The sequence below is a fragment of the Pseudorca crassidens genome, chromosome 7 (genome assembly GCF_039906515.1).
Source record: "Pseudorca crassidens isolate mPseCra1 chromosome 7, mPseCra1.hap1, whole genome shotgun sequence".
Lineage (NCBI taxonomy): Eukaryota > Metazoa > Chordata > Mammalia > Artiodactyla > Delphinidae > Pseudorca > Pseudorca crassidens.
In genome coordinates, this window is record NC_090302.1 from 67736378 (window position 1) to 67753819 (window position 17442).

A 17442-nucleotide genomic window follows, 5' to 3' on the forward strand; every position below is an offset into this window, starting at 1 on the left:
ACCCCCACACAGCCTATAATATCATTTCTTGTGAATCCATTAGCCATACAGCCTAAAATGTCATTTCTTATGGCTCCTTTAGTCTTTATCTCTAAATCTCACGGGTTTCCCAGAGCACCAGGTATACTAACAACAGTCAGAACAATCACAACCACCACCATAATAGCAGTTAACGCCATATCACGTTTTATAGACCACAAAAAAAGATCTTTCATCTTTATTATCACATTTTAACTGCCCTACCTTTATTTTAGTAGGGAATGCGCTTTTGTTGATCGTTGCCTACTATATTCGCTGGTTCCCCTTCCCTTTATAAAATAACCAAGCGGCTGCTTTCCAGATTTTACTAAAATCCTCGGATTTGCCAAGGGTGCATTACCTATTTGCTAACGCATACTACATAGTGTTGTCAGGTCCCAGGTACCTACTCTTATACGTAGCTCTCTCGTTCATCAGAAGTGAGACCGTAACTGTAAAACTGCTTGGTGAGCATCTGGAAGTAACATTAATAATGATGATAATAATGACCTCATAGGATGTATAATTGGGGGGATTAAAGAACATTTACAAGCTTATTGTGTCATAGTTAATGATGAGGTGCCCAGTCTTCTTACTACCACCCTTTCCACTGGTATTTCCTGCCTGGATCAGAGAACTAATTATAGTCAACGGTGCCCTTTCAAAGAACTTGCCCCATCCTCAAACAGATGCTAGCATAAAGATTTTGAACTGTTTTAGTGTTGTTTTTTAGAGACAATTTATTAATGTTACTTTGCATTTGTCTAAAGAAATTGTATAATGTAATCATTTAGTGTTTATTTTATTGTGTGTACCTTCTACTCAGAGGGTTGGCATTATTGTTCCTAACAGTGACGGATACAAGCAGATCATGCCTTATGACCTCTACCATCCCCTTCCTCGGTACGTAAATCAATCATCCTGATGCTAGAATTAGTAAATTAGTCTTCTGCTTCTTTTATACATATATATATATTATAGATTTTGTGTTTCTCTGTAAAAATAAGATGGTAGATAGTATGTTTTGCAATCCATCCTGAGCTCTGCTTTTGAATAACACTGGTCTGCTCAGACTGTAAGCTTGTCATTCAAAAACCATTTTAAGATACGATCAGATTACATTGCAGTGGACACAGTAATTCACTATGATTAGATACAGTGTATGGGTTTATGTTATGTCTTTCTTTCACTCCCTTTGTCCTTTTTTATGTTTCCTCTGCAATAGGACCCTAGTCATTAAAGCACTGTTGCTAACTGTTAAACAAACACTGCCTGAATTATTATCCCAATACCACAAATGTGGAATTCCAGATGTGGTATTACTCTGCATAGGGGTTTTGAATATCCTTTTTTTGTTCCAAAGAAATTATAATTAAATACAAAAAGGCAGTTTTTTCATATCCTTATGGTTCAGAACATTTGGTGCGGAGGGGAGGTTTTTCTTGCGTTTTTCTCCCAAAACATAAAATTCCATGCACTATGCTGCTTTTTTAAAGTACGGTATTTTTTAAAACTAGAAAAAGTCATTAAAGTGATTGAGGAACTTTTAAAAGAACTTGTTCTCTTTGTTAATATATTCATAAGAAAACTGGAGAAGCTGAAAAATACTCTAGCTACTGAGTGTATCGCCTGCCACATTGGAAAGAGCTCCCCAGAGAGCAGAAGTTAGATTTGGGTGTGAAGCCACCACTGTGCTAAGCAAGACCTTTGCTCTATTCTCTTTGCTCATTTGGACTTCAGGGAGCCAGCTGCTGTTTAGAACCCAAGGTTTAAATCAGATCACAAATAATTGGAAATAATCCACGGTGGTTTGTGCAATTCCAAACTAAACAAAGCCCAGAAAATAATTTTATTCTGAACTGTAAAATAAAGCAGAGTTTGATTGAAAATCTTCAAATACTTAATGAATTGAAATGCAAAAAGAGGACCTCGAAGTCTTTTAGTCCAGCTCCCCACTGACGCTTCCTTCTCCCACTCTTCCCCAGTAATCGCACCCATTCACCACACATACGTAAACACATGTATTTGCACAAATATGCATATATGTGTATTTACTACAGATGTATTCTGACATATTTTATACACACACACACACGCACATGTATAAACCAATACGAGTTGTCATCCAGCTTCTACTTAAATACTTCCAGTGACTGGCCCGGAACTCACTTATCACCATTCTAATGGTAGCATATAGAAAGGGGTACTTGATTAATACTATATATAATTGTTTGGGGTTTTTTTAAAGTTCTTCCACTAAGGAGTTACTTCATTCATCAGCTCCCTCCCACTTTCCTATGTCTATATTGATAAAGACAATAAATGACTTTAGAATGCTACTGATGTATCCTTTTGCTGGTTTGATCCAGAACCAAACTCGAAAAAACAATGGAATGAAAATATAAAAAGATTCATTTAACTGAACCAAGATTTGATTTGATTTTAATTCCTGTATCTGTAAAATAAGTATTCATAGGATGCATGTATCTGGTTGGGTGAAGGCCGTGGGTTTCGAGATAAAGGCACAGTTGGGTATCAGGGGTGAGAACAACAAGTTGATGTTTTTCCTGTAATGGCACTCCTCAGTTTCTTTCCTATCTATGATCTCTCTTGTTTATATTTCTGTGGTGTGACTAATGCCTGTCTTAGGTTAAACTTGATTTCTTATATATTCAGATTTCCCCCAAGTGCCTGAAGCTCAATATTCTCAATGAGAGGTTGAGATGAACCTCCTTGATGTTTATTTGCACCTTGTCTTCTGCACACTTTGGCCTGTCCATGCATCACAGTGGGAAAAGACAGCTAGCAATTAGACTATATTTCTTACCCCGTGCACTTCTGTTCCTAAACTAATTAGAAAGTTAGATATTCTGCTTTATTGATAAAGCCTTACTAAATGGAAGTTATTTCTACAAATATGTTTTCATTTCTTAAGAAGAATTAAGGCTCAAAAATGGTTCTCAGAGGGCAGCTACTTACTGATCAAGGCAGAAGGCTTTACTTATTGAGATTATTTGAATAGGTTTAAGACCACAAGTGTAGATACAAAACACAACATTAACACAAACAAAGAATTTTTAGATTCTTTTTTCTTGCTTTCAGTCTTTGACTATAACATATATCTGAATATGATATAAGAACACAGTCTGATGAATAATCTTTAATTTATACTTAATATATGCAACTTTTCCACATAATCCTTAATTTTGAGAATTTCTTAAACTAAATACACTGTGTACTTAAAAATTAAAAGCCAAAGGAGTTAAAATATATGAAGTCATCTCTTATTCTTCCTGGGCAAGATTCTTGGATATATTTTTTTTTCCAAATACTTACATGGTCCCTGTTTTAAGATATCCTAACTGATGCCCTCTCTGAGCTTTTGTTATACTTTCTTTAAAGCACCGAGATGTTTTGCTTTGAAATTCCACATAATCCTCTTATTATGCAAGGATTCACATTATAACTTTTCACATATAGAACTACAGTTGAGTGCCGGAACCATACTATAAATACTTGGAATAATATTCAAATCATTTGTCTTTCTGTGATCACTGACATTGAAAAGGATACTTATTACTGGTTACAAAATTACACAATGGATCGGGTCCAAGTGTCGAGACAGAAATTAATCACTGTCTCTTTAGAAGGGTCCAGTTTAGGGATGTTAGAGTACCAGTTAGAAAATGTGCTCTTTTTATGGCATCTTAACGTTCTAAGAGATTAAATGTCCGTTCAAAACATATTCCCAGTTCACTGTCCCATCGAGTCTAATGCAAATGTGTACGTATACATTCAGCCCAATTTCAGTCTGAATCAGACCTGTTATCCACCTCCAGCTCTCCAGAGATTTACATGGAGACAAATGAGAACTGGTCTTACCCTTTGGAAGAGAAACTCTCTACAGAGCTGCTTCCTTCTCTTGAAAGGGAACAGAGAGTCTCGAAAGGGCTAAACAGAGGACCTCAGTTTCCCCATAATAACATTTTCTTATGTGTCTCCTGGGGAAATATGCATAGGAAAATATTGTATTTGGTAGCATGTTTAGGCCGTTGGCAGTGTAGATAACAGTTGTTGCCTAGACTTGAACAGTGCAGAGAAAATGTGGAGGAAAATTCTCTGTAACTGGGAAACACACATTCTCCAGGCTCTTGCAGAGGAGAAAGCAGGCTCACAATACACATGAGATCCCATGTAGAGAATAAGTCACCTCTCCACGGTATGCCTGTGTGGTCTTTTTACATTTAACTATTCAAGTGGATCAACTTGGTGACATTTTGTTTTTCTCTCCTTACAATGATATCTCTCATAATTCTAAGAGAAATCTTAAATCTTGAGCAGTCCTTATCAACAAGCAGACTATATATGCAAGAAAAAGAAGCCCAGTCCCCCTGTTTTTATTGTTAAAAACTACGACATTCTTTAAACCTACGGGAAGAGAGAAGAGAACCGGGCAAAGATATCTCTCAGCCTCTGGTCCCAGATGCACCAGAGCTGCGTAGAGATCTGAAGAATCAATGAAATTCTCTTAAGTGCTATTGACAACATTGCTATTTTTTTCCTTACTTTACTTTATCTATAGATTCCAATGCCATCAGCCTTTGAACCAGAGCCAAACTTCTTCACAATTCCAGGAGTTCTTTAGGGAGTGCTAACTGTCAGTACCCCCGCCCCTAGCAGCTAGGGAACAAGTAGATAACGCCTATATTAACATTTTGGTTCCTAATGATGAGACAGTTTGAACATCAGAATTATGCTAAATCCATGTACTCCCAAAGTTGATGACTGTAGAAGCAAGGGAGAAAGAGTATTTGATTTACCTGAATCTTTCTTTATCTTCTCATGTAAAAGTGTCCAGAAGCTAAGTAATAAAGTATTGCATCGAAAATGAAAAGTATTATCCCAGGTACAAACTATTAGTGTTAACTGATTAAGCAATTTTAGTCTTGAGATAGATATTGAGATAGATAGCTACTAGATAGATGCAAATATATTTATAAAATAATGTAAATATTATATATACACGTACACCCACACACAAACACACACACAGACACACTCAGAATCTATACTGAAGCCATAAGAAGAAGGAATGAACAGCCCTCTTTTGAGTAGGCTACAGACCCCACAGTTATCCTTGTAGACCACTCTCCAAGAGTAATTTCTCACATTTGTGTAGAGCTTCGAGGCTTACAGAGCACTTTTGCCAGCATCGAATCCTCTCTGACTCGTCAGATTTCAGGCCGTAGCTGGCTTTTGGTCCTCTGGAGTGTAGCCTCTCAGAAGCTGATCGCCCCGATGGGCACTGGGAAGGGGTTGGTGGGCAAGCTCACTGAGGAGGTGGGCAGTGTGCGTGTCTGCCCTGATGACTCCCCTTGCTTCTGTAGGTGGGAGGCCACCCCGTGGACCGCGTGCTCCTCCTCGTGTGGGGGGGGCATCCAGAGCCGGGCAGTTTCCTGTGTGGAGGAGGACATCCAGGGGCATGTCACCTCAGTGGAAGAGTGGAAATGCATGTACACCCCTAAGATGCCCATCGTGCAGCCCTGCAACATTTTTGACTGCCCTAAATGGCTGGCACAGGAGTGGTCTCCGGTAACTGTGCCTTCTTTCTTTGTTCGTTAGGAGAGTAAGTCCACTCTTCCCTCTCTTCATCGTGACCCCACCACCCACCCTGTGCAGCTCCCCGCTTCTCCTCTGGAGGGGTCTAGAAGCCTACCCGTTTAGCCCCCAGAGCAGGCTTGCCCCGAATTGAGTCCCGCCAAAAGTAAACGAGTAGGAAAAAATATATGTATATATTTTTTTCAAACATCTTTCTTCAAGCTACTTTAAGAAACCTCTGTCACTCCCCATAACATTCCCTCAAATGACAAGAGGAGGCAAATGTCTGTCAAGCATAATTGAGGCCGATGACTGAGCTTGAAGCTGTGTACGCTGTTCTGATGGTCAAGCTCAGTAGACCAAAAGTTTGGTTTCATTTTTTATTTCTTCTACTTTGTCTATGTCCAAAAAGTGTCTTCAGTGGATTAAGATGAAAACTATGTATATTATTCACTGAAAAAAAGATGAAATGAAGATAGCAACATAATTAGAATGGAGGTGAAGTGGGATTAATTAAAACCAAAACAGTCTAGACCTTAGGGAAGCCACTGCAGCAGCTTAAGCATAAAATGTTATTTGAGGGATCCTGGCTGCTAGTGGAAAAAGGTGTGAAATGGCACAGGAGATGGAAAGATGTGCCCACAGCCACAGAGATGGCAAAGGGCTATTCACTTAGCCTTTGTGGCAGCAGATCGGAGCTGTGACATCTTTCTATCTAGACTTGTTCCCAGGCATGTAGAACCACTGGAGGTGCTGTCTCCATCTGGCCATTGAATCCGTTCCTTTCAACGTCTTTTTTCCACGTCACTATAATCAATTGGATCAGCCGTGCAGCGATATAAATTAGCTATGATGGAAGTTAAAAAAATTTTAATGTCCACATGGGAGCTGGCATTTCCCATAATTTGGACCTAACAGTCATTAGCAAAGTGACTAATAAAATTGACATACAGTCTTGGTAATCAAAATCGGGCACACTCTATAATTTCTTTTCTCCTTCTTTTTGCGACTTGGTTTGGGACTTTGCACACAGTGGGTGTTTAAGAAAGGCTGACTGACTAATCCAAAGCTAAGAAATTGCAAGTGATTTAATGTTCAGCCAGCTTCACCCTCAAATTGCCAAATAGAACAAAGATCCCATGACTAGTAAGAAGTGGTATAAAGCCACCAGGAGTCCTTCTGTAAAAGGAGCCCTTTGAAAAGTCTCAGGTGGGAAATGAAGAAAAGTAACCAAGGCTTTGCCTATGAGTCTCCTCTCTTGCACTCTCCTTCCAGTGCACAGTGACGTGTGGCCAGGGCCTCAGGTACCGTGTGGTCCTCTGCATCGACCATCGGGGAATGCACACCGGAGGCTGTAGCCCCAAAACCAAGCCCCACATAAAAGAGGAATGCATCATACCCACTCCCTGCTATAAACCCAAAGGTAACTTGACAGGGGCTCTGTAACCAGTCTTGTTATTGTTGTACATATTCAGTGCTGTTTTCAACTCCTTGGAATATAATTAAGTATCCCAAGTGTTCTTAATAGCTATTCTTTGTAACTTAGACTCTACTAAGTGGACTTAACTCTTTCTAAAAATCTTTCAAGTGGTTTTGCTTGCACATTGTTTTTAAGCACTATGTATTGCTATAATTCTCTCCTGGTTCAGAAAGTTGATAGAAGACTGTTGCTGAAAAATATCAGATATATTTGCTCGAAAGGAGATATTTTAGAAATATATGTCTGATTTACTATCCATATTGCTTGCTGTTCAAAACAAGGTGGTACTATCCATATTGCTTGCTGTTAAGAACTGGTGGTGCAGCGGTTGAGAGTCCGCCTGCCGATGCAGGGGACACGGGTTCGTGCCCCGGTCCGGGAAGATCCCACATGCCGTGGAGCGGCTGGGCCCGTGAGCCATGGCCACTGAGCCTGCACGTCCAGAGCCTGTGCTCCGCAACAGGAGAGGCCACAACAGTGAGAACCCGTGTACCGCCAAAAAAAAAAAAAAAAAAAAAAAAAAAAGGTGGTGACAGCTTCCCTGGTGGCGCCAATGCAGGGGACACAGGTTCAAGCCCTGGTCTGGGAAGATCCCACATGCTGTGGAGCAACTAAGCCCATGCGCCACAACTACTGAGCCTGTGCTTTAGAGCCCGTGAGCTACAACTACTGAAGACTGCGTGCCTAGAGTCTGTGCTCTACAAAGAGAAACCAGCACAATGAGAAGCCTGCGCATGCAGCAAAGAGAAGTCTCTGCTCTCCGCAACTAGAGAAAACCCGCGTGCAGTGAAACCCAACGCAGCCAAAAATAAATAAATTAAAAAAAAAAAACACAGGGTGGTGAGACTCATCAAGAAAAAAAGGGAGAGGGCCCAAATCAATAAAATCAGAAATGAAAAAGGATAAGTTACAGCTGACACCATAGAAATACAAAGGATCATAAGAGACCACTATGAGTAACTATACACCAATAAAGTGGACAATCTAGAAGAAATGGACAAATTCTTAGAAAGGTACAATCTCCCAAGACCGAGCCAGGGAGAAGTAGAAAATATGAACAGACCAGTCACAAGTACTGAAATTGAAACTGTGATTTAAAAACTCCCAACAAGCAAAAGTCCAGGACCAGATGGCTTAACAGGTGAATTCTACCAAACATTTAGAGAAGAGTTAACACCTATCCTTCTAAAACTATTCCAAAATATTGCAGAGGAAGGAACACTTCTGAACTCATTCTATGAGGCCACCATCAGCCTGATACCAAAACCAGACAAAGATATCACAAAGAAAGAAAATTACAGACCAGTAGAACTGATGAACATAGATGCAGAAATCCTCAACAAAATGCTAGCAAACCAAATCCAACAATACATTGAAAGAACCATATACCATGATCAAGTGGGATTATCCCAGGGAAGCAAGGATTTTTTAATATCTGCAGATCAATCAAATCAATCAGTGTGACACACCACATTAACAAATTGAAGAATAGAAAGCATATGGTCATCTCAATAGATGCAGAGAAAGCTTTTGATAAAATTCCACATCCATTTATGATAAAAACTCGTCAGAAAGTGGGCATAGTGGGGGAATACCTCAACATAATAAAGCCTATATATGACAGGCCCACAGCTAACATCATACTCAATGGTGAAAAGCTGAAAGCATTTCCTCAAAGATCAGGAACAAGACCAGGGTGCCCACTCTCGCCAGCTTTATTCAACATAGTTTTGGAAGTTCTAGTCACAGCAGTCAGAGAAGAAAAGGAAATAAAAGGAATCCAAACGGAAAAAGAAGAAGTAAAACTGTCACTGCTTACAGATGACATGATGCATTACATAGAAAATCCTAAAGACACTACCAGAAGACTACTAGAGCTCATCAATGAATTTGGTAAATTCGCTAGATACAAAATTGACGTACAGAAATCTGTTGCATTTATACACAGTAATAACAAAATATCAGAAAGAGAAATTAAGGAAACAATTCCATTTACCATCGCATCAAAAAGAATAGAATACCTAGGAATAAACCTACCTAAGGAGGCAAAAGACCTGTACTTCAAAAACTATAAGATGCTGATAAAAGAAATCAAAAACAACATAAACAGATGGAAAGATATACCGTGCTCCTTGACTGGAAGAATAAATATTCTTAAAATGACCATACTGCCAAAGGCAATCCACAGATGCAATGCAATCCCTATCAAATTACCAATGGCATTTTTCACAGAACTAGAACAGAAACTTCTAAAATTTGTATGGGAACACAAAAGACCCTGAACAGCCAAAACAATCTTGAGAAAGAAGAACGGAGTGGAGGAATCAGGCTCCCTGACTTCAGACTATACTACAAAGCTACAGTCATCAAAAGAGTATGGTACTAGCACAAAAATAGACATACAGATCAGTGGAACAGGACAGAAAGCCCAGAAATAAACCCACACAGTTATGGCCAATTAATCTATGACAAGGGAGGCAAGAATATACAATGGAGAAAAGACAGTCTCTTCAGTAAGTGGTGCTGGGAAAAGTGGACAGCTACATGTAAACAATGAAGTTAGAACATTCTCTAACACCAAATCCAAAAATAAACTCAAAATGAAGTAAAGACCTAAATGTAAAACCAGATTCTATAAAACTCCTAAAGGAAAGCATAAGCAGAACACTCTTTGACATAAATAGTAGCAATATTTTTTTGGATCTGTCTCCTAGAGTAATAGAGATAAAAACGAAAATAAACAAATGGGACCTAATCAAACTTAAACTTTCGCACAGCAAAGGACACCATTAACAAAATAAAAAGACAACCTATGGACTGGGAGAAAATATCTGCAAAAAATGCTACCTACAAGGGATTAATTTCCAAAATGTACAAACAGCTCATACAGCTTAATACCAAAGAAAACAAACAACCCAATCAAAAAATGGGCAGAAGACTTAAATAGACATTTCCCCAAAGAAGACATACACAGGTGGCCAACAGGCACATGAAAATATGCTCATCATTGCTAATTATTAGAGAAATGCAAATCAAAACTACAATGATATATCACCTTACACCAGTCAGAATGGCCATCATTAAAAAGTCTACAAATAATAAATGCTGGAGAGGGTGTGGAGAAAAGGGAACCCTCTTGCACTGTTGGTGGGAATGTAAATTGATACAGCCACTATGGAGAACAGTATGGAGGTTCCTTAAAAAACTAAAAATAGAACTACCATATGACCCAGCAATCCCACTACTGGGCATATATCCTGAGGAAACCATAATTCAGAAAGAGTCATGTACCACAATGTTCATTGCAGCTCTATATACAACAGCCAGGACATGGAAGCAACCTGAGTGTCCATCAACAAATGAGTGGATAAAGAAGATGTGGCACATATACAATGGAATATTACTCCGCCATAAAAAGAAACGAAATTGAGTTATTTGTAGTGAGGTGGATGGACCTAGAGTCTGTCATACAGAGTGAAGTAAGTCAGAAAGAGAAAAATAAATGCCGTATGCTAACACATATATATGGAATCTAAAAAAAAAAAAAGTTCTGAAGAACCTAGGGTCAGGACAGGAATAAAGACGCAGACATAGTGAATGGACTTGAGGACACGGGGAGGGGGAAGGGTAAGCTGGGAGGAAGTAAGAGAGTGGCATATCTACTACCAAATGTCAAATAGATAGCTAGTGGGTAGCAGCCGCATAGCACAGGGATTATCGGCTCGGTGCTTTGTGACCACCTAGAGGGGTGGGATAGGGAGGGTGGGAGGGAGACGCAAGAGGGAGGATATATGGGGATATATGTATATGTATAGCTGATTCACTTTGTTATACAGCAGAAACTAACACACCATTGTAAAGCAATTATACTCCAATAAAGGTGTTAAAAATATATATAAAGGAAGCAGTGGCCACTGATACAGCTGACAGAGTTCGGTTCAAAAAGAGAGTAATGTATTAAAAGCCTACTATTAGTGCCAAGCTGAATTCTTCATTATGGAAAGACAGGGATGGTTCGAGCTGTCATAGACGGCTTCATTGACCGAGTCATTTATCTGGGGGAGGTGGGCTAGTTGTAAAATGATGTGTGTATTTTCGGAACCATCTTCCTGGATTCAAAATGTTAGCAAATCCTTTTGGCTTTGGCAGTTTTACATCAATATTTCTCACTGGCTTTGTTTTCTGACCATAAACAATTGTTGTACATAGAGGATAAGTGATGACCCTAACTTAAAATAGTCCATTCTTTATTCATTCGTCCTTTACCCAGCCACTTCAGAGAAAGAAAAGCAGTTTGTGGTTAACTATCAAGAATAAAATCTGGGGACTTCCCTGGTGGTCCAGTGGTTGAGACTTCACCTTCCACTGTGGGGGGTGTGGGTTCGATCCCTGGTCAGGGAACTAAGATCCCACATGCCTCGGGGCCAAAACCCAAAACATAAAACAGAAGCAATATTGTAACAAATTCAATAAAGACTTTAAAAATGGTCCATAAAAAAAAAAAGAATAAATCTGGATTTTCACAAGTAAGTAGTGAGTCTGGCTCTCTAAACATCATTAAAATGCCATATAATCCTATGGTGTACGCATATATAGACATATTTCTTTCATCTTTACAATTATTTGTTATAAAATGGTGATAGAGCGTCACTGGCTCATACTGTAAAGGCAAATATGCCTATAAATGACCCTAATAAATATGTCAGAATGGGAATCTTGGCAGTTACTTCTGTAGGAGCACTTATTACCTCCCTCTTTCTTTTTCTCCTCCACATTTTTTTGCTAGGAAGTAGTTAGGAAACTTGTTCTGAATTGTTTTGCCAAAGCTAGATAAATAGTTGAAGCAAGTCAAATTACGAGTTGTGGACCCTAAGTTTATCGTATTCCAGTTGTCATAGAGCCTTGGGTTGGAATTGAATGAGTCAAATGTCTAAAGCAACATTTTGTGAATTTCAGAGTGTCAATTTTGTTTGTTTTTCACAGTATGGAACAGATCACACTTAGCCAAAAGGCAAAAGAAAAACAAGTTAGAATTTATGAAAGTATCACAGTATAATCCATTGTACTTTGTGTTTGTTTTAAAAGGTAAATCTTTTCAACAGGAAATAGAATCAAAGATATTTCAATGACCCTTTATACACATACAGAGCTCTAGAGTTATGATTTTCATAATAAAAAGACTTTCCTTTGCTAATCGACATAATAAAGGGGACATATACACAGAGACTAGTGTTATTAAACATTTTAAAATCTGATTTTCATTTTCTTCATATAACTATCATCATAGGCAGAAATTGACCTAAAAACATATTTGCAGTTATCGACATCATAACTTTTAGGTAGTACAAAATCAACAACTGGGGAGGAGAAAATGAAATTTCCCTGAAATCCTAAATTGGTTCTAACCTCCTCTCTTTTGTGTGCATGCACTTAATTCTCAGAAAAACTTCCGGTAGAGGCCAAGCTACCATGGTACAAACAAGCTCAAGAACTTGAAGAAGGAGCTGCTGTGTCAGAAGAGCCCTCGTAAGTTTTCAACCATGCGTTGTTCTGCTTTTGAAGCTGATTGGTTTAAAGAAAGCAGTGTCTTGCTGATGGTGGCTTTCGTGGGTTCTGAGCTAAGTGTACTCCTCTTACCAAGGGTGGAATGAGGCTTTGGGGCTGTCAAATTGGAGATTTATCATTTTCATAGTGTTTCTCAAAACATGATTGCTCTCTAAATCTTTTCAGTTATGAACTAAGAAAATGAAAGTGTAGTGCCTACCCTCTTCTCCAAAATCTGACCTCCTGTTTTCTTTTGCCAAGAGGCCAAAGGTGAGAAGGTCCAGGCTGCATCTGATGATGTAGCGCAGATTTGATGTGAAAGCCTAGGCCGCTTTTTGTACTCCTTATCTCCCAGCTTTGCAGTATAGCCACTCACAAAGATGAAAGGGTAAGTGAAATATATCTGAGGTCAAAGGAAGCTTATTAGCTTTTCTTTTCCCTTTCTTGCTGGGATTGGTATCAGATGGATACCAGGTCTTTGCCCCACTTGACCAAGGTCCCACACTGGCTCAGTTTGATCAAGGCCATGAAATCTGTAAGACCACTAGGCACAGATTTTCCAGATACTTCAGCAGAGGAAACAAGGAAGAGAGACAAACTTAGGTTGATTGATTGATTGACCAATAACTGTATATTGATTCTACTGCAATACACTGATAGGCCTCTCTGCTACATCATTTTTAAAAATACAGGAAAGCACTTTATTGATGAATTTCATCTATGACCAAAGCAGTTTCTCTGACTGATGATTTTCTAGATTAATTTAATACAAGTACTAGGCTCAGTGCTATGCATTGGTACCTAAGACATGTTATGTTACCCACCCTCCAAGAGCTCACAGTATAGCATTCAGGATACAAAATGGTTTCCAAATTCAACCTGTAGTTTAAATTTTACTAAATATAATATATAAATTAAGATTATAATTTATATATTCCAAAGCAATTTAGAACCTCTTCTGAGTCATCCTGTTTGAATCTAAATCTGATATGGCTAGCCAGAACACAGATTGTGTTCTGAATCACACCCTAAACATCAAGAGATTGAAAAAGAAATCCAAAATACAGATTGGTAAAATGACCAAAGTTCATTTGTAAAAAAAAAATGGTACTTGGTTTCACAGAAAAATGGTTTATATATAAGGTAACACATTTCTTACTTAAAAGGATAAGAAGCAAAACATAGATTATTTCTGTATCATAAAGTTGCTACAGCATTTTGTTTGCAACTTCTTTGAGAAAAGGCTTTAAGAAAAAGCAGCTAGCCACTGCAGAACTTTGGAGGAAAGGCAGTGGTTAAAGATGCAGTGCAACTTTTATGTGACTATATAAAGGCTTGAAACTTTCTGTTTCTCTCCTGCCAGTACCTGGCTTGACAGACCTTCTTGCTGCTGGAGAGGAAGGAAGCAGTTCATTTTAGAGGGGTATTAACTCTTGAATCCGCTAAGGGGTCCTATTTAAGGCACAGAAAGATGCCATGTAATTGGAGCTAGTTACTCCTTATACGTATTCCTAGACTCAATACATTTAAAGCCAGATAGGTATTATTTTACCTAAATAAACTCTGCTCTCCCGTACATTATATTTTGTCATTTGGTCTAAAGCATAATTCTGGGAGTAATATTGCATTATGACCGATGTTAAATAATATAACGAAGTTTAAATTAGATCAAAACACCTTATACTAATAATTAAAAGTCTTTCTCTTTATTAGATACCTCTCAAATGAAAGCTGTAAGTAGAGTTTAATGCTTCTGCAGAAGCATTACATAGACCACATTCAACTGTAATTTGTAATGAGTGTTTTCCACTAAAATTCTGATTAAGATGCATTATGCGTAACTTTAATCTTAACAAAATCCCTAAAGTAGTAAACACATAGTTTTAACCATTGAAACTATAGCCATATATTAGATTATTAAATTTTACTCTTGGTGTAATGGAATTGCCATTTGGCATGATTAATCTGGATTGAAGTTGATTGTAATTGGAGTGCTAGTGCTGGGTAAAGGAAATGTATACTGTTATGCTCAGAACAATAATTACTTTTATACAAAAATGAAATAAATGACAGCTGTAGAATAATGTAATGAAAGGTATGTGGTTTCCACATTTTAATACACTTTACTGTTTACCACACTGAACCCTAGGAAAGGTCCTACATGTCACATTATTTTTTTTAATTGATTTTGAATTTTAAAAACATAATTTTGCAGGGTCTTAATTCTTTTTTTAAAACCACACAGACTAGTTTCTGAATGTATGGAACAACCTATAATTATTCTCCATAGTATAATGAAAAAATGATACGCTGTCACCAAGGCTTTCCTTCCCCCCCACCAGAGACTCACATTGCTTAAATTAAAGAGTAATGTTTAGAAGCTGTGGTTGTCACTTCTGAACTAATACAGAGAAGAGAAGCAAGAACAGTGGTCCAGGACTATTATCTCTTGCTTTGGCTCCAGTTAACATGGAGAGTTCTGTAATAAAACAGCAAATAGCCTTTACTTCCCCTTATGTAGAATAAAAATACTATCACCAGCCTGTCTCATTAAATACTGTGGGAAAATCAGTAGCTTAAAGTCTTTAGTATATGGAGACACCATTATTGAATGTCAGGTTCTTTTGGTAACCCCAAAATGAAAAAAAAATTGGGGTTATCACTGTAGCCAAAAATGTTTGAAAGCGACCACTCTAAGACATGTTTAGAAGAAAACTATAGTAAAATACTGAAAACTGAACTGCCAAGAAATAACTAAAACTTTATAGAACAGAAGTATGTTACATATTCCGCTAAACTAAATGCCATGCAGAAGATACAAATACAGTTATTAGTCTCATAGAATAGCTGAAACAAATATCAATAGTGGGTCACATGATAGTAATGAACTTACTGTTGATGAGATTCATCTTATGAAGCTGCAGCTTCATTGATAAATGCTTTCAGACATTGTTTTTTCCTCAGCAGAGACCTGGTTTATTTACAGTGTATTTGATTCATATGGTACAAAGGTAGGAATATTGTGATGAGTATATTTTCTTGATCTGCAGAAAATGCTTTCTTAACCCACTCGGGGAGTCCTGCACGCTAAACTGACTTTTCACTGGTGGCCATAATTTGCCTTAATCCACACACATGTTTTGATCAGGTTTTCCTGACAACCTACGTCAAGAATCTTGAAGCAGCTTTGTCTCTCTTAATTGAGCAGGGCAGCGTGAACAAGATCCAGCCCCAAACTGAGACTAAGGGATGGGGGGCTTTAGCTACTGAAGCTGGTCAAGCACAGACAACCTTATAAATTCACACAGTAAAGTGAACTTGCTTCCAAGGATGTCAGCTGAGAAATCCATAGACATCCCTGCTACACAATTAACGTGGAAAGCATTATGGTTTGAGATAGACTTGTACAAAAAAATAAGATTCTGGGAGAGTTGCATTTTTCTGAGGGTAATAGCAGTGCCATTCTACCACTAGAAAGGGGGAAAGGGGAGAGGGACTGACAGAATTCTCTTCTGCTGTTATTCAAACTATGTGTTTTTGAATTTGCCTCCAGCTGGTGAGAGTAATGTTAGATTTAGGACACATCACTGAAATGCCAGCTGGTTGCTTCCACTGACAAATATATGGAAACAGCTTTCTAGGTATTTTTTAAACCCTCAAAATTTTACTTCTGTTTGGTGAGGGATCAGAACTACCTTGTGGTCATACAATTATACTCATTAATCAGATAGAAGCTAAAGAAATCACTGACTTGATTTTGCATCTCCTGCTTTTATACCTTCCTTTCGGTCTTTGTTGGGATGTGTGCATGAACAGCGTGCCCACTTCAAGCCAGGTACACAGCATGGCCACTTTGATAGCTTAATTTCTTGAGCAAAAATGAAACTATGGTGACTTCTAGGACCTGTCAAGACAGCTGTCTACTGCTACTATAGTTAATCAGCTGGCCTTCTTAAAAAACCTAATCCGACTTGGAATAGGAAGAAAGTTTTTCATTTTCTTAACTCCTTCAAGCCACTCACAAGCCACCCAATGCCCTAGAAGGTGATGGCATGGGGGCTCTCAATGCCCTACCTTTCTCTTTCTAGACTTTCTGCTCTCTGAATCAAGTCATCCCAGGGAGAGGAAGGTCAGACTAATTGGGCATCTCGGGAAGTCAGGTCCACCCCAGAGTGATTTCAGTTGCCAGGAGTGCTTGGATGGCTCAGAACAAGTGACGGGAGACAGGTGATTCCCTTGGGTACACTTGACCAGCACCGCCATTTTAACTAGCCATCCCTCCATCAAACCGCAGCATATACCAGGTGGAGACCCCTAACGGTGCTGTCCTTTCAAAAGTGGGATTGGGTGGTCCTCTGTGCCTTGATCTTACACTTAAAAACATGTTGACTTATCTTATTAGATTTTTCGTGAACAGCTTTACTGCATGGTTAGGAAAACGTTTTGGGGCTGCAACACAATACCCAAGCCTTAAATGTATTGCCACAAATAACCTCGGTGTGAGCCATATTAAAAAGGAAGAAGAAGGAAAGCAAGTGGGCAGAAGGCAGAGGTAATATCTGGATGCCAGATGGCATCAGCTTCGTGATGGGGCTGATTCAGTACGAGGCAAAGGGAAATTCCTGTCATGCATCTGTGTGAACAGAACCCACAAGGAATTAAGATACAGAAAGAAAAGCCAATGAGGGTCTCCATCGTGATCCTATAGTCATTAAATGGTTTGTTTACCTTGGTGAAAATAGTATTTAAATATATAATATTTAAGCTATGTGTTTATATTAGTCCATATTTATATCCAGTAA

General features: G+C 38.6%; 1 protein-coding gene across 3 annotated transcripts in view; it reads left to right on the forward strand.

Annotated features, from left to right (window-relative positions):
* ADAMTSL1 (ADAMTS like 1) overlaps positions 1-17442 on the forward strand; it is a 470685-nt gene that overhangs the window by 204240 nt on the left and 249003 nt on the right. For 2 of the 3 annotated variants that reach the window (XM_067744472.1, XM_067744474.1), the window contains exons 10-13: positions 871-921; positions 5406-5610; positions 6892-7039; positions 12538-12622. In XM_067744472.1, coding sequence (XP_067600573.1) covers positions 871-921; positions 5406-5610; positions 6892-7039; positions 12538-12622 — 489 coding nt within the window. The remainder of the gene's footprint in view (positions 1-870; positions 922-5405; positions 5611-6891; positions 7040-12537; positions 12623-17442) is intronic. The other variant, XM_067744473.1, reaches the window with a different exon arrangement.